The 25,034-nt window shown below is 36.2% G+C and overlaps 2 protein-coding genes across 5 annotated transcripts; one reads left to right on the top strand and one right to left on the bottom strand.

Annotated features, from left to right (window-relative positions):
- Positions 1-646: 646 nt before the first annotated feature.
- Positions 647-12,254, top strand: LOC141607864 (putative methyltransferase PMT21). Of its 4 annotated transcripts, none has more exons than XM_074427215.1 (8): positions 647-1,024; positions 8,517-8,818; positions 9,345-9,493; positions 9,607-9,802; positions 9,972-10,182; positions 10,283-10,961; positions 11,304-11,381; positions 11,726-12,254. In XM_074427215.1, the coding sequence occupies exons 2-8, from the start codon at positions 8,540-8,542 to the stop codon at positions 11,940-11,942; spliced, it is 1,809 nt and encodes a 602-aa protein (XP_074283316.1). In that variant the 5' UTR covers positions 647-1,024; positions 8,517-8,539; the 3' UTR covers positions 11,943-12,254. The 4 variants fall into 4 exon arrangements, with proteins under 4 accessions (XP_074283316.1, XP_074283313.1, XP_074283319.1 ...); XM_074427212.1 differs by having other exon boundaries at positions 1,022-1,255; XM_074427218.1 differs by lacking the exon at positions 647-1,024 and adding an exon at positions 7,827-7,888.
- Positions 12,255-12,630: 376 nt separating this feature from the next.
- LOC141607859 (V-type proton ATPase subunit B 2-like) lies at positions 12,631-19,309 on the bottom strand. Its single transcript, XM_074427207.1, has 14 exons — positions 19,060-19,309; positions 18,871-18,949; positions 17,895-17,950; positions 17,677-17,775; positions 16,806-16,865; positions 16,176-16,287; positions 15,867-16,075; positions 15,478-15,609; positions 15,228-15,365; positions 14,081-14,231; positions 13,899-13,981; positions 13,712-13,759; positions 13,468-13,605; positions 12,631-13,184 (listed from the first exon to the last, which is right to left on the bottom strand). The coding sequence occupies exons 2-14, from the start codon at positions 18,923-18,925 to the stop codon at positions 12,999-13,001; spliced, it is 1,467 nt and encodes a 488-aa protein (XP_074283308.1). The 5' UTR covers positions 18,926-18,949; positions 19,060-19,309; the 3' UTR covers positions 12,631-12,998.
- Between the last annotated feature and the right edge of the window lie 5,725 nt (positions 19,310-25,034).

Here is a 25,034-nt window from a genome sequence, read left to right as displayed (position 1 = left end):
ACTACCACGTGAATTATCCGTTTTGTTTATTTTTTTTTTCTCAAATCGTAAGTCTCCGAAAAATGTTTAATTTGAAAAAAAAACGTTATGTTATAAACTCATAAACACCGAAATATATTGAATACCCAAAGAGCAAAACCGCCTCTATCATCCATAACACAAAATCTCATTTTAGACGGATAGACTATCCGTTTAAAGTTATAGACGGGTCAAATATATCACCACTTTTATAATAAGACAAACAAAAAATGTGATGATAGAGGTTATCTTATTATAAAAATAATGACATATTTAACTCATTTACATCTTTAAATCATGTCTACAATGAGACTAACTCCATCCAAACAATAGGTCTTGGTATAGACGGGTGAGGCGAACAGACGGGTAAAGACCTCTAATAAAATGGGTAGGGGGACAAGGTGGGGCACCTCCATGTGCTTCCCACTTTATGATAAATGAGTATTTTGTGAGGGAAAATGATATCCGTCTATACATATAGACGGATAGTGTCCGTCTATAATAAAAATTTGCGCCATCCAAAATACTTCCGTCCTAGCTCGTAAATATCAACATGGTCTCTCTCGATTGGGGAAGTCGGTCGATATGTTCACATAATTAGTAGCCCACACCCATGTCCCATGATATTAAATAAGATTTGGAACAGAAATGCTAAAACCAAGGGGAAACAGCAGAGCATGAAAACAATCAACTTGGATTTTTGTAATGCTGCTTTTCCCACCTCACTCTACTCTTCTCTTCACTTCACTTCACTTCATTTCATCAGTTTATATATACTCTTACTCTCTAACTAATCTAATCTAAACAACAAAGATTTCATCTTCACATTCTTTATCCTTTCTTCCTTGTTTTTCTCACTCAACTCTGAATCACTTTGACTCCCTCAGATTCTTTCATTTTCCTCGTATTTCAAGGTGAAACATTTCAACCACCCAAATATTTGGCAAAATTATAGGTGCCCATTTTGTTAGAATCAAGGATTAACATCTAAATTAAGTAAATTAAGGTAATCTTTTTCAACCATTATGCATTTTATTTCAATTTTAATGCATTTTTCCCCTATATTTTCTGTAATGCATTATTAAGCAGATCTTGATAATGGGATATCTATGAAAATTTGATTTTTGGAAGTCACGTGGTCTTCAAACAACTTTGTTTAATTATGGGATTGCAGCAAAGTTAGATCTTTTTGGTGTATAACTTCAAGGAAGCAAATTACTTTTTGGGATTAAAATGGGTATGATATGATTGATATGATATGATTTGTGCATGGCACTTTAAAGTTGTTTTTTGGGTTTTTCTAGGTGTTTTTGTGAATTATGATTCAAATTGTTACGAGTATTGTGTTATGTGCACAACTGCTTAGGCCAGGTAACAGAATAACAAACTAGGGCCAGCTGTTCCTGCTTAGCTGTCAAGTTTGTTATGGTTGTTAGGAATTGGTTATGAGACTTTTGGAGGGAAAATCAGTTAGAGGAAGTTGTATATAATAGAGTCTCAGTTCATTGTAAACATCATCTGTCATTTTAGCAAACTCATTTCCCTTCTCTAATTCTCTCTAAAGTCCTCTGTAATTCTACAAGAATTCTTTAATAAAGATTACCAATTCGATTCCTTTCTCTTTTTGGGAATCCTATTGTAATTCTAGGGTTTCTCGATTGATTATCTGATCCATCATATCAGTGGTATCAGAGATCCTTCCTGGACTCTCTAATGGCGCCAAAAATCACACGAAACTCTGATAATTCAATTGAAGATTCCTCAAGAACTATGGAAGAAAAAATCAAGAATTTGGGGGAATCAATGATCAACATGGAAGCAAACTTTGGGGAATTTGTTCGAATTCATAATCAAGACAAGACTGAAATGCAAGCTGCAATTCAGATTCAACAGCAAGAATTGGGTGGAAAATTCGATCAATTGAATGCGAGGATGGAACAAATTCTGGGTCAATTGGTTGCTGTAAATGCTAGGGTTTCTGGGTTGGAGAAGGAACCAAGAATTCCTGGCAACAATGAGATCAACACTGGAGGTCGCATGAATGGGGGTAATTTCTTTAATTCTCCGTCCAATTTTGGTAGATTTTCTAAAGTAGATTTTCCCAAATTCAATGGTGATAATGTGTTGGGATGGACTTATAAATGTGATCAGTTTTTTGAAGTTGATTCCACTTCTGAGAATATTAAGGTTAAGATGGTGTCAATTCATTTAGAGGGCAAGGCATTGTTATGGCATCAATCTTTAATGAAAACAAGGGAATTTGGGAATTGGCCTAGTTGGAATGAATATAAGGTCTTTGCAATTGCTAGGTTTGGTACAAATTCCTTTGATGATCCTATGGCTGAGATTATGAACCTTAGGCAACTGGGGACAAGAGAGCAATATCGGGAACAATTTGATGGCCTTTTGAACAGGCGATTTATCCGAAAAGCGAGGCCTTGAGTTGTTTTTTGAAAGGTTTAGATCTTTGATATACAAAATACGGTGAGGATGCATAAACCTCGGACTTTAATGGAGGCATTTGCCTTAGCAAAATTGCAGGAGGCTACCATTTCTTCATTCATCAGGAAGTCTAAACCCTTGTTAGAAAAACCAGTCTCCAAAAACCCTTTTCAACAATCGTTTCACCAATCAAAACCCTCACAATATGGGGGTAGTAGCGAGAGTGGAGGGCGAAGTTTCTTTGTTAATACCAATAAAAAACTAACTACCGCCAGGTTAAGTGAGAAAGAAGTAGCAGAAAGAAGGGCAAAACATTTGTGTTTTACTTGTAATGAGAAATGGTCACCCACCCATAAGTGCACAGCACAGTTGCATAGTATTGAAATTTTGACTTTGGTGGAGGACGATAACTCTGAAGAAGGGAGTACAGTGTCAGAAGAGACTGAACATGGGTATTCTGTGGAGGATGAGATCCCTCCTTTAATTTCCTTGAATGCCATTAATGGAAATACCACCTATCAAACTATGAGGGTCACTGGTAAAGTGAGGGGCAATGCATTGCACATCTTGATTGATTCAGGCAGCACTCATAACTTTTTAGATGTGAATGTGGCTAAAAAGTTTGGGTGTAAGGTGAAAAACACATGTCCGTTGGTGGTGTCAGTGGCTAATGGGGACACTATACTCAGCAAATCCATGTGTGAGCAGTTTAAGTGGGAGCTGCAGGGTCATGAGTTCAGCACTGATGTTATGTTGGTACCTTTGGGAGGTTGTGAAATGGTGCTTGGAATTCAGTGGCTCACTTCCCTGGGTCCTGTGCTTTGGGACTTCAGTAAACTGAGAATGGAGTTTAAGTTTCAAGGGAGGAAGCATGTTTTGAGAGGATCACAGGCAGCAGCTTCATTGCACTGGATGGGTGTTAAACAACTACACCAGGCTATTAGTAAGATTCCAGCAAAAGGAGGAGGTGGTCAACTGTTTGCATTAAGAGCTTATCCTGCTAATGTGGGAGAGTTCTGTGGAATTGAAGGGGCGTATCCTGCTAATTCAGGAGAGTCCTATAAAAGGGAAGGCAGGGACACTCACCCGCAGATCCAGCAACTTCTGGGGGAGTATGATGATATCTTCAAGGAACCTACCACTTTACCACCTCATAGAGACCATGACCACAAAATTCATCTAAAAGAAGGGGTCCCACCTGTCAATGTTAGGCCATATAGATACCCTGTGATACAAAAAGATGCGATTGAACAAATAGTACAGGAGATGTTGGAGAGTGGGGTAGTAAGGCCAAGTCAGAGTCCATTCTCTTCTCCCATTGTACTAGTAAAGAAAAAAGATGGGACATGGAGGTTATGTGTGGACTACAGAGAGCTAAACAAGAACACCATCAAGGATAAATTCCCCATCCCTGTGATTGAGGAGTTGCTAGATGAACTTCATGGGTCAAGCATCTTCTCTAAAATTGACCTAAGGTCAGGGTATTGGCAAATTAGGATGCACCCATCAGATGTGGAAAAGACAGCTTTTAGAACCCATGAGGGGCACTATGAATTCCTAGTGATGCCTTTTGGTCTCACTAATGCTCCATCAACATTTCAGCACCTTATGAACACTATATTCAAACCACACTTGAGAAAATTCATTTTGGTTTTCTTTGATGATATCCTTATCTACAGTCAGTCACTTGAGGATCACTTGGTGCACTTGAAACTAACTTTTGAAATTCTGAGACAACACACCCTGTTTGCTAAGATGTCTAAATGTACTTTTGGAGCACCTGAGGTGGAGTACTTGGGGCATCTAATTTCTGAAAAAGGGGTGGCAACTGAGAGCTCTAAAATAGCAGCTATGGTGGAATGGCCAGAACCAGCTACTGTCAAAGAATTAAGAGGTTTCCTTGGTTTAACGGGCTATTATAGGAAATTCATCAGGTGGTATGGGGTCCTGAGTAAACCCCTTACTAGTTTGTTGAAAAAGAATGCATTTGTGTGGACTGATGAAGCATCACAAGCATTTAGAAAGTTGAAGGAAGCCATGACTCGTGCTCCTGTGCTAGCTCTACCTGATTTTGGGAAAGAGTTTGTCATTGAAACTGATGCCTCTGATATTGGGATGGGGGCTGTACTGACCCAAGAAGGCCACCCTATTGCCTACATTAGTAAGGCATTCTCATCCAAGGCAAGATCATACTCTACTTATGAAAAAGAATTGTTGGCCCTTGTTTTTGCTGTGGAAAAGTGGAGACCTTACCTGGTTGGAAGGCATTTTGTCATCAAAACTGATCATTTCAGCTTGAAATATTGGTTGGAACAGAAGATAAGTACTCCTTTTCAGAGTAAATGTTTGCCAAAACTTATGGGACTCGATTATGAGATCAAGTATAGAAAGGGAGAAGATAACAAAGCTGCGGATGCTTTGTCAAGGGTCACTGGACATCAACTCATGTCCTTGCTGGTATCTCAATTGGATACTGAGTTACTGGCATTGATTAAGCAAAGTTGGACACATGATGGAGCCTTACAAACACTGATACAACAGATAAAAGATGGCATCCAGAGCAAATTTTGCTGGGAAAATGAGGAGTTAAGGAGGAAGGGCAGATTGGTAGTGGGGGCTGATGAGAATGTGAGGACTAAAATTGTTGGTCTGGTACATGATTCACCTTTGGGAGGGCATTCTGGTGTTCAAGCTACTCTTAAAAGGCTGAAAAGCTTATTCTATTGGAAGCACATGGGGAGGGATGTCAGAAATTATATCAGACAATGTGGAGTTTGTCAAAAGTGTAAGCCTATCCTGCAAAACCCTGCTGGCTTGTTGCAACCCCTGCCCATACCACATGCAATTTGGGTGGACATATCCATGGACTTCATAGAAGGCTTACCAAAATCTCAAGGGAAGGATGTCATTTTGGTAGTAGTGGATAGGCTGAGTAAGTATGCCCATTTTCTATTGCTTAGCCATCCCTTCACTGCTGTTACTGTGGCCCAGCTATTCCTTGACCATGTGTTTAAGCTACATGGGATGCCAAGGTCTATTGTGAGTGATAGGGACAAGATATTCCTCAGTAACTTTTGGCAGGAGTTGTTCAGATTGCAGCAAACTGAATTGTTGATGTCAACAGCCTATCACCCTCAAACCGATGGTCAAACTGAAGTGGTCAACAGATGCCTTGAATCTTACTTGAGATGCATGACTGGTGAGAAACCCAGGGAATGGGCTAGGTGGATACCCTTAGCTGAATGGTGGTATAACACTAACTACCATTCCTCAGCCCATACCACTCCCTATGAGATTGTGTATGGTCAGAGTCCAGCTTTACATGTTCCATATGTTCTCAAGGACAGTAAGGTGGAGGCCATTGATAGGAGTCTAAGTGCCAGGGAGGAGTGCATTAACATGTTGAAGTTTCATTTAACGAGGGCCCAAGAAAGGATGAAAAAAATGGCTGACAAAGGAAGGGTGGAGAAAGAGCTTGCAGTAGGTGATATGGCTTATGTCAAATTGCAACCTTATAGACAGCAGTCTGTGCTAAGAAGAACATGTGCCAAATTATCACCTCGATACTTTGGTCCTTTTGTGGTGGAGGGTAAAGTTGGTCAGGTTTCTTACAAGTTGAAACTTCCTAGTCAAGCTAAAATACATTCTGTTTTTCACATTTCTTTACTGAGAAAACATGAAGGCCCAGTACCTATGGTGAGCTCACTTCCTGAAATGGATGACATGCACCAGATTTGCGCTGAGCCAGTTGCCATTTTGGACAGGAAGTTGATGAAGAAAGGAGTGCGTGGGGTAGTTTATGTGTTGGTTCAATGGTCAAATTCCACACCTGAAGATGCTACCTGGGAGCCTTATGATGACATTCAAAAACGTTTTCCAGAGTTCAATTTAGAAGCAGCTTGAGGACAAGCTGTTGGTTAAGGGGGTTGGATTGTTATGTGCACAACTGCTTAGGCCAGGTAACAGAATAACAAACTAGGGCCAGCTGTTCCTGCTTAGCTGTCAAGTTTGTTATGGTTGTTAGGAATTGGTTATGAGACTTTTGGAGGGAAAATCAGTTAGAGGAAGTTGTATATAATAGAGTCTCAGTTCATTGTAAACATCATCTGTCATTTTAGCAAACTCATTTCCCTTCTCTAATTCTCTCTAAAGTCCTCTGTAATTCTACAAGAATTCTTTAATAAAGATTACCAATTCGATTCCTTTCTCTTTTTGGGAATCCTATTGTAATTCTAGGGTTTCTCGATTGATTATCTGATCCATCATATCATATTGTTAGGAACCTTCTCTTTTCTAACTTCTCCACTGGCAAATAAATAAATATAATTTCGCTCACTTACATAGTTGCATACCAATAGTTGATGAATCTATTATTTAATCCTTTTATTAGAGGAGAAGGTTGAAAAAAAGACCGGAAATAGAAGGGATTTGAATCATCCCCATTTCTTTTAGGAATTCAATAACCCCAAGATGCGATCTACTAAACCTCATTATTCCTCATTATTCCTTTATTTTTCTCTCTTAAACTCTTTAAATAATATTTTTTCTACTAAACCTCATTATTCCTTTATTTTTACTCATAAATTTGGAACAATTCGATAACCCTAAGATGCGATCTGGGCACTGAAAGGAAATGATCTTTCCATTTCTTTTTATGAAACGGAGAGGATCTCCACTCAAATAGAAGATCCTTAGCAAAACTCAATAATTTACATATTTTGTAAATTTTTTGTTTTTTCTCAATGATTTTTCTTTATGTATTGATGTGGGTTGGTTGCCTTGTTTTAAGGGCATGTTAATAACGTCAAAGATGAAATGATTGTGTCACTCGTTATGTGAGAGCATTTTATTTTAGTTACTTTAACTTTTCTATGATGTATTTCGAGTGACAGATTACATAATGGTGTGATGTTATGACCACCCTTGTCCTTGCTCTATGATTATGAACCTTCAGAAATACATTGATTGGTTGAAATTAGGACTGTGCATGGGAATTTGATATGTATGTAATGTAGCTTTCATCATTAAATTTGATAATAAACTCATATGCTTCATCTCGGTTTCTCTACATTAGTGGGGACTATGGTTTAGACTATTTTGAACTGGAAAGATTGAAGATTGGTAGCATAATATTAATATCTTAGAGCTACGGGCCTAGACAATTTTGTTAATGGAAAGGCGGGTTTACACAAATACTGTTAGAAACCGGATACAGCCCATCAAGTTTCATGATCCACATTAGTGAAAAAGTAGTTACAAAACTAAGCCGTTTTACAATATGCTAGACCCCTCTTACACAAGTATTTGCGAATAAAGCTAGGCTTAATCTCGAAAAGAATTTAATTTCTTGTGTTCGGGGCCCGAATACTTGTACGTAAATATGCCAATGACATCTTGAGAACCCCACCATCATGAGGAAAGTGGAAAGGTGTAGTGACTAGGAAATCTCATTGTTTGTGATAGGTTTCAGCCATTTTTAGTGTTACATATCTGCTTTGATTGTTAGATCTGCAATTCTGCATCCATTAGTATTTTTGATGCTATTAAATGTTGTGTTAGTCCCATTACTACGTTTTTGTTTGTATGTTGTTTGTATTTCAGTCTGCTTATAAGATTCAATCTTTTTCTTTAGCATTTGAATGACAAAAATATGAAGTGATTTGATCACATTATTATATGCTGGTATATCGGTTTTACAGGTCAGTAGACTGTAATTTTTTTGCAGTAACTTCGCTACATTCCTTTTGATCTGATTTCTGATAATCTGTTAGCTGTGACATCGACGATTTATTTTATGCCACCTCAAATTTGTTTCAATACTTGGACTTTGTCGTTGGTGGTGGATATATGTTTCAGCGAGTCTTGTATGAAACAATCTTACATATGAAACCAATCTAATTCCTTGCGTCATGTAAGCTTTTGTAGTTTTGTGTATTAACTTTGCTAGTCTTACGATGTTTCAGGCTGTTTTTACTTTTTACCGGATTAGTTTCTCTAAGAGTATTCATATTGTGTATCCTGTATTTGATGTTTGGTTTTGGACTTCATCAATGCAGGGAAATCAGCAAGTCCTAGAAAGATGAAGTATAGTAAGGACGACAAGCCACATCATCCTGACAAAGGCTTGAGGATCGTCCCCCTGTCACTAATAGTACTTCTATTATGTGGGCTGTCGTTCTATTTCGGTGGCGTGTACTGCCCTGATAAGAATCTACTTGGGGCTAAAGATATTACCGATTCTATTACTAAACCATTGATGAAGATTGGATCAGGAGCCGCATCTCTGCAGATTAAATCTTTCTCTTTCCCTGATTGTGGTGCTGATTATCAGGACTATACTCCATGCACGGATCCAAGGGTATATTACTTTTTTTTTTTATCATAAAGTTATCGACTGCTTTTGTAGATTGGCAAAAGCTTACGTACTAATTCCCATATTAGATGGTCTTATGATGATATTATCATTAGACTGAATGATAGATGTATGTGACAAAAAATTGAGGTCGCCCGGTTAGTAATTCTGTAAGTTAGTAGGTTAAATAGTATTTAGGAAAAAACTAATACGCCCTTCGTCCCAATCATTTGTTTACCTTTTTTATTCTTTGTGAGGGGTAGTTTAAATGTTGAATTAGTTAGTCTCATGTTATGTTAACATGAAACTTATGTTTAAAAGGTCCTACGGTAGGATGGAGATTTGATGTTTTGGAGTAGGCTTTCCTAGTTGAACGTTCACAGCCTTAAAACGTTGCCTTGATTTAATGTAGTATAGTCTCATGCAAATTTTTTTGGATGATGTTAATTTACACAGAGGTCTTTATTACGATTTTCTAAAACGGAACATACTCTCAATTATTCCATTGTTTTTATGTTATTTATTTTTGTAGAGATGGAAAAAGTACGGTTATCAAAGACTAACTTTCCTCGAGCGACATTGTCCACCAATCTACGAAAGAAAAGAGTGCTTAGTTCCCCCGCCAGATGGATACAAACTGCCAATCAGATGGCCAAAGAGCAAGAATGAATGTTGGTACAGGTAAATTGCTTATATAGTCAAATGGACATTGCTGCAATTGAGGTGGTATCCTATAATTTCAAAATCGATATTGTTTCTAATTATATATGATTATTGTTGCAAAATATTTGCAGGAATGTGCCATATGATTGGATTGACAAACAGAAATCTAATCAAAACTGGCTTAGGAAAGAAGGAGAGAAATTTCTCTTCCCTGGTGGAGGCACAATGTTTCCAAAAGGAGTCAGTCACTATGTGGATCTTATTGTTGACCTCATTCCTCAGATGAAAGATGGAACTATTCGTACTGCTATCGACACCGGTTGTGGGGTGAGTCTCATATTATGTATGCTTTTGAATTTTGATTATTTGCTTCAACAAATACGTGATCTTTGAATGTTCTCATGAAACCCATTTTCAAGCTAAAATATCCTTGATGTGTAAAATTATGGTTTTTAGACAAATACGGAGTAATAATATTATCCCACTTTTTGTGAAGGTTGCAAGCTGGGGAGGGGATTTGCTGGATCGAGGAATTCTAACGGTTTCTCTAGCTCCAAGGGATAACCATGAGGCGCAAGTTCAATTTGCCTTGGAACGTGGTATTCCGGCAATCTTAGGAGTCATTTCAACCCAACGACTTCCATTCTCTTCCAACTCATTTGATATGGCTCACTGCTCAAGATGCCTTATTCCATGGACCGAGTTTGGTATGCTCTCCGGCCTCTCCCTATAAGCATCCTTTGTGTGAACCCCATCAGTCCATTTATAAGCCACTGAATTTTTTTTTTTTTTTTTTCTGTTACATAGGTGGATTATACCTTATGGAAATACACCGTATACTCCGACCAGGAGGGTTTTGGGTTCTCTCTGGACCTCCAGTGAACTATGAGCACCACTGGCGAGGGTGGAATACCACTATCGAGGAACAAAGATCTGACTATGAGAAACTTCAAGAACTGCTTACTGCTATGTGCTTCAAGTTATTTGACAAAAAGGACGATATTGCTGTATGGAGGAAAGCGTCGGACAATGAATGCTATGACAAGAAACTCGCTAGTCCTGATGCTTACCCCCCAAAGTGCGACGACAGTGTCGAGCCTGATGCCGCTTGGTACACCCCCCTTAGGTCATGTGTCACGGTGCCAAACCCAAAGCTTAAGAAATTGAGTTTGAAATCGGTATCAAAGTGGCCCGCACGTTTGACTACTGCACCTGACCGCATATCTGAGGTTCCTGGGGGAAGTGCTGGAGCCTTTAAGCACGAGGATAGCAAGTGGAAGGTTAGGGCAAAGCACTACAAGAAATTGCTCCCGGCGATTGGAAGTGATAAGATTCGAAATGTAATGGATATGAATACATTATATGGGGGTTTTGCAGCGGCTTTGGTTCAGGATCCTGTTTGGGTGATGAACGTTGTGTCGTCCTATGGTGCTAATACGTTGCCTGTGGTTTATGATCGTGGACTCATTGGAGCGTATCACGATTGGTAATTTATCATAAGCCCTCGCATCGCACCTGTTTCTTTCCATTTTGAATTGAGTCTATGGCCCGCTAGTCTTAAGCTCGCTCTGCTTCTCATAATGTGAAGTAGCAGTAGAGCAATAAAATTCTCAATGTAGTTTACATCTGAATTATCTGGTCTTTCTGTGTTTTAGAACAAGGTGGGCAAGGTGCGTACATCTGAAGTCTGAACCCGTTACCCACCTTAGGTGGGAGGCTGTTTATACAAATAGCCATTTGATGAATTGTGTTTCCATTCCTAGTTTCCTCTGCTATCAGGTTGTGCGAACGGTCAGTGTGCTTATTATTGAACCTTTATGTGATGTAGGTGCGAGCCATTTTCGACCTATCCAAGAACATATGATCTTCTTCACATGGATGCCCTCTTCACTGCTGAAAGCCAAAGGTAAACTCGCTAAATCCTTTTTTATTTTCTTCAAATTAGTCTTGATGAAAACAAAAGCAGCTGGGTATTTTCTTTCTAAACACGTAAAATCCGTGTTCATAACTTCATATTACCTCGCGTATATCAGTATATGATACTTGAACACTTCATTTTAAGCCAAAAACATTTTGAACTTTCTCAGAAATAACCTACCCCGACATCTTGGAGACGATCACGTTTCAAAATACATCTAAACAAGTCTGAGTAACATAGAATAAAGTTCCCTCACTTTTCAAATACATGTAAACGAGTCCGCGTAACACAGAATAAAAGAGCTCCCCTAATATCAAATTATATATGAATAGGTGTGACATGAAGTATGTGCTTCTGGAAATGGATCGAATTCTTCGACCCAACGGGTACGTAATCTTCCGAGAGGCAAGCTATTTCTTGGACGCCATTAATACCATCGGCAAGGCAATGAAATGGAGTTGTCACAAGGAAGAAACCGAGTACCGTACAGAGAATGAAAAGATACTAATTTGCCAGAAGAAGCTCTGGTATTCTAAGAGTTCAAGTTGATGATCCAAGGGGACCTGTCTTTAGTCGAAAAGTTGGAATGACCCGTACGAGTGTCGGGTGGAGTTTATAAATATGCATTGGTGTGAATTAGATAGATGAAGAGCACATGTAAAGAAAAAGCCAGCATATATATAGACCATCCTGCATCCTGAAGAGGACGCTACCTGATTAATCATCGGAGATATCAAAGAGATGGTAATGCTGAAATTCATCGATTTTTAAAATGTTTGAATTAATAAGGTTTGATTAGATTGTAGGATAACAATTTTTATTCTTAATTAAATTATAAAGCTCTAGGTTTTATTCAGTGAAGCTCAAAATAGCAGTGAAATGATGTTCGGATGTGCCTCTATTGCTCAAGTTATATCAGTTGAAAGCATACGCAATATTTTGTCAAAATATATAATGGTTATGACTTACGAGTTGCACCTCTTTTAGAAATATCAAAATAGTTATTTTGATCAAGATGAAAAATGACATCGTCAACGATTCAGTCCTCTAGCACAATACAGTGAAATCCATAACATCAACGATAATCTTGGAAGTATTATGAATCGTAAAGTGTGAACAAGAACTTGCCCAAGATTGTCTTTTATTTAGTTTATTTAAGACGAAACAATTGTCCATAAATGACAAGTACAAAGTATTTAGGATAATCTTAACGACTATTATTCTCATGAACAAGATATAGGGTTCAAAGAAATTATTTTATTATATGCCACGATAATCAAGAAATAATATTGTAAAGATCAAATTACATTCTCCAGAAATGGTGAGGAAAAGTGCCGAGGAATTACACACCATTAATTCCAGCCTCGAGCACATGAAAAAGAAAATAAATATCAAAACCCATATAAAATACAAATGTTTTCCGCCTTTAAGAATTCTATATGATCCTGCTAAAAGAATTTCTTTAATGTACAGAATGAACTTGCCACATAACCTCGCCTTTTGAGAACCCGAAACCACCGGGAACCTTTATTAACAACAGCAATAAAGAATTTAGAAAGACATTTGGAATCCGGACAGTGTTCTGATGACGCCCTTTCATGATCATCAGTTTGATGCATCTCGGCTGTAATATTGGTCGAGAGTCTTTGCTGGAATACGGTGGAGCAACTCACGGGGGAATATTCTCAGGAGTGTCCATGCCAGATCGAGCGATTGGAAAATTGTACGAGTGTCATATGCTCCCTGAGTCACAAACTTCCTTTCAAATTTCTCCAAAAACTCCAGGTATAGCTGAACGTGTCAAAGACAAATGAACGAGTTAATTCTAGAAAAATATCTGGATATGGAAAAATGAATTTTAAAAACAAATCCTCGGATGAACTTATTGAAATATATCATGAGAGTGGCCCATATTATGGGTAGTTGTTTCATGGGTGCAATTTCTAGTGGGTTAATGTGTATATCAGTATATGTGTGGGGTACTGGGGGATATTAGTTTGGATTAGATTGGTCTCACGACATACGAAAATGAGACAGTCTCTCAAGGACTGGAAATAAAAGAGCAAATTTCTACCAGATCTTCTGAGGAAAGTGCTTCTTCTCCGACCACAGCTTTCATGGCCTGAACATCCTTTCCAATAGCATAATTTGCATAAAGCTGATTGGACACGTCAGAATGATCCCTTCTGGTCATACCCTCCCCAATAGCACTCTACAATTATTGTGAGAATGAAAAGTTGAGTGACAAAATAAGAAACCTTCATAAACGTTGAAACTACTCGTAATTCAGATGATGAAAAGCTTCAGATAAGTTTTACCTTCATGAGACGGGAAAGTGAAGGAAGAACATTGATTGGAGGGTATATCTGCGCATGAACGAGGACAGACTTAAGCTCGTCTGAGATAACTAGATCAAGAAATTGAGAGTAGATAGACAGAATAGCTACTGAAAACAAACACGTACACAGCAAAACAAGATTAAAATTTCGATTATGAGAAACGTACCTGACGATTGTGCAACTGTCTGTCAATATAGATTTGTCCCTCAGTAATGTACCCCGTAAGATCAGGTGTTGGGTGCGTAATATCTAAAATGCAAAACCCATCATGCATTAGCAAGAACATAAATGATATATACTTCAGACCATATTAATTAGATATTTGAGGAGAAAAAAAAGGATTATTACCGTCATTAGGCATAGTCAAGATGGGTATTTGGGTGATGGAGCCTTTTCGGCCTTCAATTCGTCCAGCACGTTCATATATTGTGGCAAGGTCAGTGTACATGTAACCTGGATAACCACGCCTTCCAGGCACTTCTTCTCGGGCAGCTGATACCTGGAGTAAGAATGTAAGATGCAAATTGTGACAACAAACTCATATACTAGAAGTATTATCTTCGATCAAAAAGTAATTAGTACTGAAGAGGTAAACTCAATAACCTGTATAATCTTTAATTGTTACACTAGTAGTACCCTGTAGCTACAATGCAAATTCATAAATTTATGACTAAATCCTACATTAGGAAAAATTCCCAAATCATACACGTCACTGCATATATAATAAGCAAAAGGACCATATATTCACCACATTTACTAATAGGACCCTGTATGTTTAATTATCAAGGAGATAAACAAATTATTAAACCATATATACCCCATCTCCCTCAGTCACTTTTTTTTTTCCTTCCACTTCCATGTATGCACACTTCAGAATATAATAAGCGAAAAAGACCAATTCACTTAAACTAAACCCCATCAGAGCAACCACCTGACCAGCTAACCATAAGTCCATAAAAACTCAATATCCCATCTCGAGGAGCACTACCACCGCACATTTGGGCGTGCCCTTAACGGGAGAAGACAACAGTGATCACAGTTTTGTCAATGACTTTGAATCTGCACAAATAATTTTGCTTTCCATTTAAAGGTAGGTTGAGGAGGCCAAGAAAAGCGGGGAGGAATGACAATGGCCGGTAGCCTGGCAGGTAGAGAACGGAGGAGGCACAGCCACGCATGTATACGAGTAAGGTCTGTTTGGGAATGTGGAGGAACAAAATGCGGGATAGGTAAGGGGAAGAGAAGGTCATAATAAGATCATAGTGTTTCTCACATCTCTATCAAAGAATGCAGATGGAAATTTACAGATCTCTAAATCTACAACTGCATTGGTATTCTTCTCCCAATTAAATATTTGCCAAATGTTGCTAGCAGAAAATGCACCCCTAAGGCTTCCAAGAGTCGGCGTTATAAAGCAACATCGAAAAACCATTGAATTTTAGTTTAAGCATCTCAAAGATATGGTTTATCAAATGAAAGTTGGTTGTCATGTTACCTCACGGAGTGCATCAGCATAAGAGCTCATGTCTGTCAGGATGACAAGAACATGCTTCCCACATTCATAAGCCAAGTATTCAGCTGTAGTCAACGCGATACGAGGTGTAATGATACGCTCAATTGTAGGATCATTGGCCTGGAACAAGCATATTTCAGATGTTATCACTTAACAGATAATAAGATTCAGGAGCAAAACAAAACAAAAAGGATAGCAGAGCATACAGCAATAAAACTAAAATGATATATACCAAGTTCAGAAAGAGTGTGACTCTCTCCATGGATCCATTCTCTTCAAAATCACGTTTGAAGAACTGAGCGGTTTCCATGTTAACACCCATAGCTGCAAACACAATGGCAAAGTTGTCCTCTTCACCACCAGCCTGACAAAAACAGAAAATCATCAAATACAGTTTCCTCAGCAAACTAAAGAAATAAAAAGCGGAGGCGTATAGGGAGGGGTGCTTAAACACCTGCACTTCTACATACGAACAGTTGCACCAATTAGAAAAATCAAATGATAAACCAGAAAAAAAGCAAACTGGAATAAACAGTACCTATAGCTTCACTACTCAGTAGTGTCAGTACTAAGTTTATCATTTTATGAAAGATAAGAGGGCCTTTTGCAGATAAATCATACCTCCAAATGATTGTCAGACTTCTCCAACCGCTTCACCAAACCAGCTTGACGACAGATTTGTGCAGCAATCTCATTGTGTGGAAGACCAGCGGCAGAAAAAAGAGGGATCTTTTGCCCTCTAGCAATGGAATTCATAACATCGATTGTGGAAATTCCTGTCTGAATCATTTCTTCAGGGTAGGTTCTCTCACTGGGGTTGATCGAACTTCCTGAAATCGGGTTTCAAAATAAGATACCAGACATTCCCAGCAGACAACCTTATTACATAAAGCAGGTTAGGTAAAACTTCACGAGGATTTAAAGCCATACCAGATATATCCAAGTACGCCTCAGGAAGAATAGGAGGACCATTGTCAATAGGTTTTCCAGATCCATTAAATATGCGCCCAAGCATATCCAAAGAGACGGGAGTTTTCAAAACCTGGAAAGAAAAAAAGATGTCAATATACGAATATCAAGTATCCTACACGTAATGCACTTAACTGATCTCGAACATATGATTGCATATTTGCATGTGATAACAGGGTCACAGAAACAAACAGCAGAAACAATCAACAACCATATATATGTCAAGAAGCTGACACTGACTATAATGACATGGCCACTTGAAAAGTTCGGAGGCGGTCTCACGGAATCCAAAGAAATTAAATCCTAACTTATCCTTATCAAAAATAGTACATAAACTTGGGTATGTAGAATGTTGGTGAAAGACCTCAGAGATACACTGAGCAACCGCAACTACCAGCCATTTTTAACAACGCAAAAATCAACAGATCACTAGAAAGAGTTGTAAAATCAATATAGTTAAACTGAGGTCCCAATTAGAGTAATAGTCATACCGTCCAGAAACAAAAATTAAAGTTTAGTTCCAACATTCATTCAACTACCCTCATTAAAAGCTATTTGCTTCAGCACCTGGAAATAAGAAAGCTATGTTACCTCACCCGTAAACTGCACAGTGGTGTATTTGTTATCGATTCCAGAAGTTCCTTCAAACACCTGCCAGCAATGAAAGTTAAAAAATATGGTTTATAAAATTCTTTTCTATGATAAAAAAATATTCAAACTACTGGAACATTCTAAATTAGCATAAGGAATAATGACAGCAGGACAGGTAAAGGTAGTGGGATTGACATGTGTATAACCTAAAATTAAAATCAAAGCCACTGTAGAAGATGCACCGTGTCCCAAATTCTTTTTCCTTGCACTTCAAATTTCATTTTCTTTGGAACGATGCCATATCCATCAGAAGCTGATAGCAACTCACTGGCACATAAAACATAATGACTAGGGCATCTACCTTTAAAGATTTTAGCTTAAGGTCATCATCATTCCTAATCAACTGGGTGTTAAATTCAATTTGTCATCAGCAACATTGGACATTAAATAGAATAGAACTGCATTTACATGTCAATCAAATACATCGTAAGAAATAGCTGGGAGATTAGCATTTGCATAACTATGTTGCAAGAAGAGCTACTTAAAGACTGGTTTAAAACTGTCAGGCATCGCCAGCTTAAGGCGGACAGGAAATCCTTAAACAAATAACTATTTTATGAACAACATCCGGCAAGTGAAAACAAATGAAACTAAATTTTGGAATACAACATCCTTTCATGTGCTTCATCGCAGATAATTGGCACACCAGAATCTATATACACAGATGAAGTCAAAGACTATGCACCATTGTGGGTATTCAATTGACAGTATCTCAAAGTAGTTAATTATTGGTTTATATATATCCTTAAACAGCTACACATAAAAACATACAAACATACAGAGTACCACAATATCTTTCAAAAATAAGTACCTGAACCACAGCCTTCTCACCATCAACTTCTAAGACTTGACCTCTACGAGTTGTTCCGTCTCCCAAACGGATATTGACGATTTCTTGGTACTTGGGTCCCTAGAGAGAAGAAATAATGCTTGAAAATTGTTAAATTTAACAAGAGAAATATCCACATTACTAAGAGAACAAAACATTTTCGGGAAAAGATAAAGACGAAGTGAAGACTCAAGTCCTACCTTAACCTTGTCAAGGATGACCAAGGGCCCAGCAACACCTGAAACTGTTCTGTACTCTGCACAATTCAAAAATACAATAAGCATTTATAGAACAAGTCTAGCAAGCTGCAAATATAACGTAAGGCTCGGACCCAAACTTATTTACACATCAAAAAAAATGTTTTGAAGCATTTTTTTATGTTCTTATGATCACCCTGCCTGACAGAAGATATCAAGTTCCTCGACAACTGAGCAAAGACACTCGAAACTCTTTTAAGTTTGATGTTCTTATGAACAAAAAATGTACCCAGTGTATTCCTAGTTTGACCATGGATAGATACACAAACGGCGAGCCTACAAACCCTTTTAAGTTTGATTATATATAATACAAGAGAGGTTCACCTCGCACCACTCCCAGATACAAATTATTGGATCAATCTAAATGACAAATCGGCAATTGTCATATAAACATAATAGAATCACATCTCCAAAGGTCAACCCAACTATATCTCGACTTCTCCACGAACCCCCTTAATCTATCATAACTCTAAGTTTCAAAAGTCAATCTCATTGCTTTCTCATGACGGAAATAAAAAAGGAACACTTTGCAACACGGAAAACTGTCGTTAAATAACCTTTCCAGTGTCAAATGAGCCACAAGGGAAGTATAATCCAAAGGGGAGGGGGATCCGAACTTGGGACTTATCATCCACATTGCCTCCGTTTTAACCACTAAACTGCGACACCTATCACCGAAGATAGTCAACATACAATGCAGTTGAATAGTTGATCACCAAATGGTTGGATCACAATAATGATGAATGGATCACCCAACAAAAAGATTTACCATAATGATCTATCCTCTACACCAATCAATTACAGTAGTAATAGTAATTCCACGATGACGAAGAAAGCTCGATTTGATACAATCACATATGCCAATGAAATTATACAAATCAATGATTTGAACAACAATAACAACATGACAACAACATACCCATCCCAATTTCAAGATTGCCATCGTCAACATCAATATGGTTTTGCGTACCCATTCTACTAATCAATCAAATAATCACCTGAAAAACAACAATGTCAAATCATGCTGACATTAACATTATAATTATAACTTTAATTTACAAAATTCAACTTAGAAAAAACCAAAACAAAAAAAAGGAAGATAAGATACCAAAATTTGAAAATAAATATGAGGGTTGTAAGGATCTGTTGAATAGTTGAGTTGAAATTTGTAGGGTTTTTGGTTGAATGTATCTAATGATTTCTGATATTGAGCAGGTCTCTATCCAACGGAGTAGTAATAATGGGCTCTTTCCAAGTCGAAGGAGCAACTTATTATTGTTTCGCTCATTTTTGTTTCATCTTCCCTCCTTATAATCTTCACGCAAATATTTCATGAGGAGGTTTGGGGTTCGATTCTTAATGGCTACTTAGCGCTCATTTGAACATAAAAAATATTTTGGCATAGTGGGTTTATCCCAGTTTATTATAAAAAAATAAATATAATAACACTTTCTTTAATAATTTTTTTATAATATACCAATTTTTTAAAGTTACTTTCTTTTATAATTTTTTTTAACATTAGTATTTTTAAATTAAATATTAAAACTTTAAATTTTGATTTCATTGTGACACTGTCCTTTTCCGGTGAAAAAAGACTTGAGTACACCATTTTATCCTTTAGTTAATAACACTTGCATTTTCATCTCTAAAATTCTTACTTTAGTTAATTATCAGTTCATCGGTTATTTTGTCATTCCTCTTCAAATCCCTTTGATCCATCTTTAATTTAAGTGAGTTTGTCTTCTAACTCAGGGATTAGACGATGATTATAGTTCATAGTTTTTATTGATTTGTTTAATATCTTTGTTTAATTACATTTTTACTTACTAATTAGGATTTACTTTAGTTTAGTTAACTAAGAATCATAAATCCCCTAGTTGAAATTTCTAAATTTTTGATATTTGATTCATTTAAAGTTGATTGCTTTTATTAAGATGTAGTAATGAAATCCACATTCTTTTTTAGTTGAATTTTAGTTCAAGAACAAACCCATAAATTTTTTTTGTAAACCATAATTTTCTTGGAATAACTAAAATTTAATTGTTTAAAATAACTCATTATGAACTGAAAATGCACAATGACATGCCTCTTCTATTCTATGTATGAAGATAATAGATGAAAAAAATGCATGTGAGTGTGCGTGCGCGCACCTCTCTCTCTCTCTCTCTCTCTCTCTCTCTCTCTCTCTGTGTGTGTGTGTGTGTGTGTGTGTGAGAGAGAGAGAGAGAGATATATATATATATATATATAGAGATCTTTTGGAGAAAAATTTTATTGTATCTTGTTTTTTCAAGATATGAAGAAATCTTTCAACAATAAGATAGACAAGGTTATGTTTCCTCTTCAAACAAAGTCTCTTACCTTTCAAAGATATTTTATATTTCATAAATTTTGGAAATCGTTCTTGATTTCCTTACTTTATTCAACCGATTTTTTTTAGGAGGATATTATTTTCCTTGATCTTAAAGAAATGGTACAGTACATTTTAGTATATCCGCAGAATAACATAATATAGTATATGGAAACCCGTAGGCGCCTAAAATAGAGTTAATTTTAACCTTTATATGGAAATCCGTAGGCACCTAAAATAGATTATATTATGTTATCCGCAGAATAACATAATATAATTTCTTTTACTTAGCTATGACACGTGACATTCAATGGCGTAGTTGGCTTCAGCTTTAATATAATATATGAATATGAATATGAGGTGGAATCAACTATGAAACACGTCAATTTTAACCTTTTTCTAAAAATAAATAAATACCCAAGTAAACAAGCATTCGAGTGTAATGTAGTGATGAAATTAGAACAAGGGATAACCGCAAAAAAAAAATACTCCTAAAACAATGAACATGATGGATAAAACAAAATTTTATTCAAATGGCTCCATAAACGCAAATTCAATAATAAATCATAAATCCACATTTATAGGAAAACAAAAAATGTTACACCTATAACTATGGAACACCATTTCACTCATTACCAAGAATCATTCGAGAACGACCACCCACCTATTATCCTCCCACACAAGATGAGGGCGCGTCTCATAAAACACATTAAAGGAGACTTCAACATACAACTCATATTGGATCTCATAGTACCTTCAACACTGTAAAGATCAATAACTTGACCAACCCACCAACCGTCATTCACAAACACCTCCACAAGATCATGTACCGCATACTCGACCGTCCCAATAAAAGGAGCCATATGACGTATGTCCACAACCTCAATCACATCTTTTAAAAAGAAGATCCTATTAGAAGTCAAGAGGTGATGAAATTGTACATAAACAATGCCAACATCCAACAGTAGAAGAACGGTTACAAGGAAAAAGGAGCCAACAAATCCTGCCTCCGGAAACATAGCCTCTACTCTTTCACCAATGTTGTAAAGGGCTATTGAAGAAAATTGCAAGTAACCTGAAATAGATGACAAAAAAAAAACACAAGAAATATAGAGGGGGCAAAAATAAATACAACACAAGAATTTAAAAATAAAATGACCTATATATATATATATATATATATATATATATATATATATATATATATAATAAACGAAAATAATTAATACTAAGAAAAAGGACACTAAACAGACAGAAACAACAAAACAATGCAGCCCTCGACATTAATAATGAGAAGAACAATCATCAAACTAATAATAAACACGTTCTAACTATACAATATACTAAAAATGACTGTTACATACAAAAAAAGACTCTGAAATATAAGAAGCAAAAAAAAAAAAACAATAACTAGAATTTAACATACTCATAAAAACCACACACTAACTATACAATAGCATCTAAATGCCCGTTTCTTTTAAAAAAAATTAACTGAAATACAAGATGGCAACACACAATAACTACAATATAATGACTATTAAATAAGGGGGAAAAAACACTTTATGCAGCAAACCCAAACACAAAAGTAATAAAATCAAAGATGTAAATATTCTATTTAGGATATATTTTGTATATCTTCTAATTATTTTGTTGTGTTTCCTAACCTAGATAGTTTTCCAAAAACATTGAACTGTACTTATATAAACGGATTGCTCAAATAAATGATAGTGCAAGCAATTACAAGCATTTATGGTATCAAATATATCCTAAAAAAATCTATTCTATTAAATTAAAGAGATAAAATTAAAAACACAGAGACGTAGGAAAAGCAAAAACAAGCAGAAAAATATGGGAAAAATATAAGACACAAATAACATCCATCCTCAAATCGATAGAGTACATCAGAAATAAGGGTGTAAGAGTAAATAAATCAAGAAACGCCTGAGATAGAAGGAGACCAAAGATTTCCAAAATAAAGAATAATCATATAATATTATTAATACAAATAATAGCAATAATAAAGAAAAATCATAACCACAACCAAAAAAGTCAACCATAAAAGCACATAAATAAAAAAATATAGGATTTTTCTATATGATAACCCTGTATTTTTTCAAATTCTACGTGGTAACCCTACTTTTCAAAGATCACATATGGTAACCCTCACCTCTTTTAATACGTGTTCGCATGACCTTAACTTTTTTTCCGTCAATTTTTACTTTAAGTATGTGACATGGCCAATTGAATGTTGAGATTTTCTATAAGGTAACCCTCTATTTTTTTAAATCCTATACGGTAACCCTATTTTTTTTAACAAAAGAAACCTCTTAAAAATACTTCCTTGGTCCCTCAATTTATCACCCATAGCACGTTTTTCAATCGATTACTCCAAAAAATATCAACTCTCAGTATCATCATCGTATTAAGGTATCGTTACCGTAAATATCAAAAAATTTGGTTCAATAATTAACAAAAAAATCCTTTTTCAACTTATTTTGATTATTACAATGGTTGCCAACGTTCAGCTTATTTTAGTTTTCATCCAATTAATAAAGCAAAACTTTCTTCAGGTTGACAAGTGCTTTTCAATCGATTACTCTAATTAAATGTCAACTTTGTTCGTTATCAAAAATTCCCAAAAAAATTCTAATTGTCAAAGTAAAAGCACTCCATATTGAGCATTGTAATAATCAATCCCAAATTTGATTCATAGGTCTCATTCAATTGAAAAAACTTTTATTTTCGAAACGCCATTAAATACCCCAAAACTAAAAATGTTATAAGCAAGTAAACAATGACTCTCACTTCAAGTATTTGGTAAATTGACACAATAAAGTTGTGTACAATTGAGGAGTTGGGACTCATTTGTAAACATAAGGCTTAATAGTGGATTTCTTTGTTAATTATTGAGCCCAATATTTGAAGATTTAGGTTAATGATACCTTAAAGAGATGATGATACTGAGAGTTGGACATTTTTTGGAGTAATCAATTGAAAAACGTGCTAAGAATGATAAATTGAGTGACTAAGGAAGTATATTTAAGTGCTTGATTTGTAAAAAAAAAAATAAGGTTACCTTGTAGAATTTTAAAAAATAGAGGTGATGAGTCATATTTATATACATTTATATAAATTCCCTTAGTTACTTTTGATATGGTTTTCGTGCTAAATTACATTATTTGTATGCCATTTATATTAGAATGTTGTTACTTCCGCTATTTGGTGTTTAATGCAGGAATGATGCATTTGTGGAGCAAAAGAATGAAATGTAGCACCACGGAGATGGCATGAAGGAATACACAAAGTAAGGCACGGAAATCTAGAAGAATAAAGGAAAAGAATTGAAGAAGACTAGACGAACAAAAGAGCTGAAGCAAGGAGTACTCGATCGAGTTGCCAAGTACTCGATCGAGTGGTGTGTACTCGATCGAGTATACATCGTTCTGACGACTTTTCGCGCAAGTTTCCAAAGTCGGTTTATGTTTATTATAAATGCCCAATTCGTGCCCTATTGTACTTTTACGTCTTATTATGCTGAGTTACGCCACTTTTACACTAAAAAATCTCTCAAATCCCTTAGACTAGTTTAGCTTACATTACTTTCGGATCTGGACTTTGTTCATCCTTAATTTACTACGGTATTCATTCAATTCTCTATTAATATTCATTATTCATCTCTTATGTCTTTAGTGATGTTTTTTATTCATATTATTGTTGTTATTTCTTCTAGTATGCGTAGCTAATTTCTTTATCTAGGGTGAAAGGGGATCTAGGTTGTTAGAAGGGAGTTAATTAATGAATTGATTGTTAAATTGCTCTTAATTGTTGTTCAATTGTGGTCTTACTTCTAATTGATTAATTACTTATCAGAATTGGTTAATTAGTCTTGCAAACTAGGATTTTCACCGATCGGGCTAAGATTAGTATAGGTTGCGACAATTGAATAGACTGACTTAATGATAGCTACTGCATGATAAGTTTAAATCTAAAAGACATAATAGAATCGACCGATCTTATGGCCTTAAACAATCTAATTGCTCAATCAATGAATTAAATCTCACCTCTGGATGATTGGCCTAGTGTACCCGATCCCTAGACTCTTTAATATTATTGAATTTGTCTTTTAATTTATTGCAATTAGTTTAGAAATTAACAAACAAATCAAACCTTCAAGAAAATTGTTACTTTAAGACGGACTTAGATAAAAACGAACTAGAACATTAACGCTTCCCTGTTGATTCGACCCTTTCTTGCCACTAGCTACCGGTTAGTAGTAATTTAAGATTATTTTGATATGGGTCATACGACTAAATTCTTAAGAGGGTTATCTTGTAGTAAATATAAAAAATTTATTTGCCACGTCACATGCTAACGGCTAAATTAACGGAAAAAAACTCAGGGTCACACGAATACTTATTAACAAAGTTGACGGTTACCATATGTGTTCTTTGAAAAGTAGGGTTACCATGTAGAATTTGAAAAAATACAGGGTTACCATATAGAAAAACCCAAAAATATAAGACAAAACAAAATAAACGTTACAGAAATCACAAGGGAAAACTAAAAGACAAACACAAATGCTATATAAATATGCTAACCATCAGCAAATGTAGAGAAACAAAACAAAGATCACCAACAAACACCCAAACACAAATTCCCTTCCTTTGACAAAAAATGGCACCTCTAACTGTTAACATTGCAACCATGTGTGGACATGGGCCACCAGCGTTGCG

The sequence above is a fragment of the Silene latifolia genome, chromosome 1 (assembly GCF_048544455.1).
Source record: "Silene latifolia isolate original U9 population chromosome 1, ASM4854445v1, whole genome shotgun sequence".
Classification (NCBI taxonomy): Eukaryota; Viridiplantae; Streptophyta; class Magnoliopsida; order Caryophyllales; family Caryophyllaceae; genus Silene; species Silene latifolia.
Note: the sequence above shows the minus strand (reverse complement) of the source record. Positions and strands in the feature narration are given on the sequence as shown.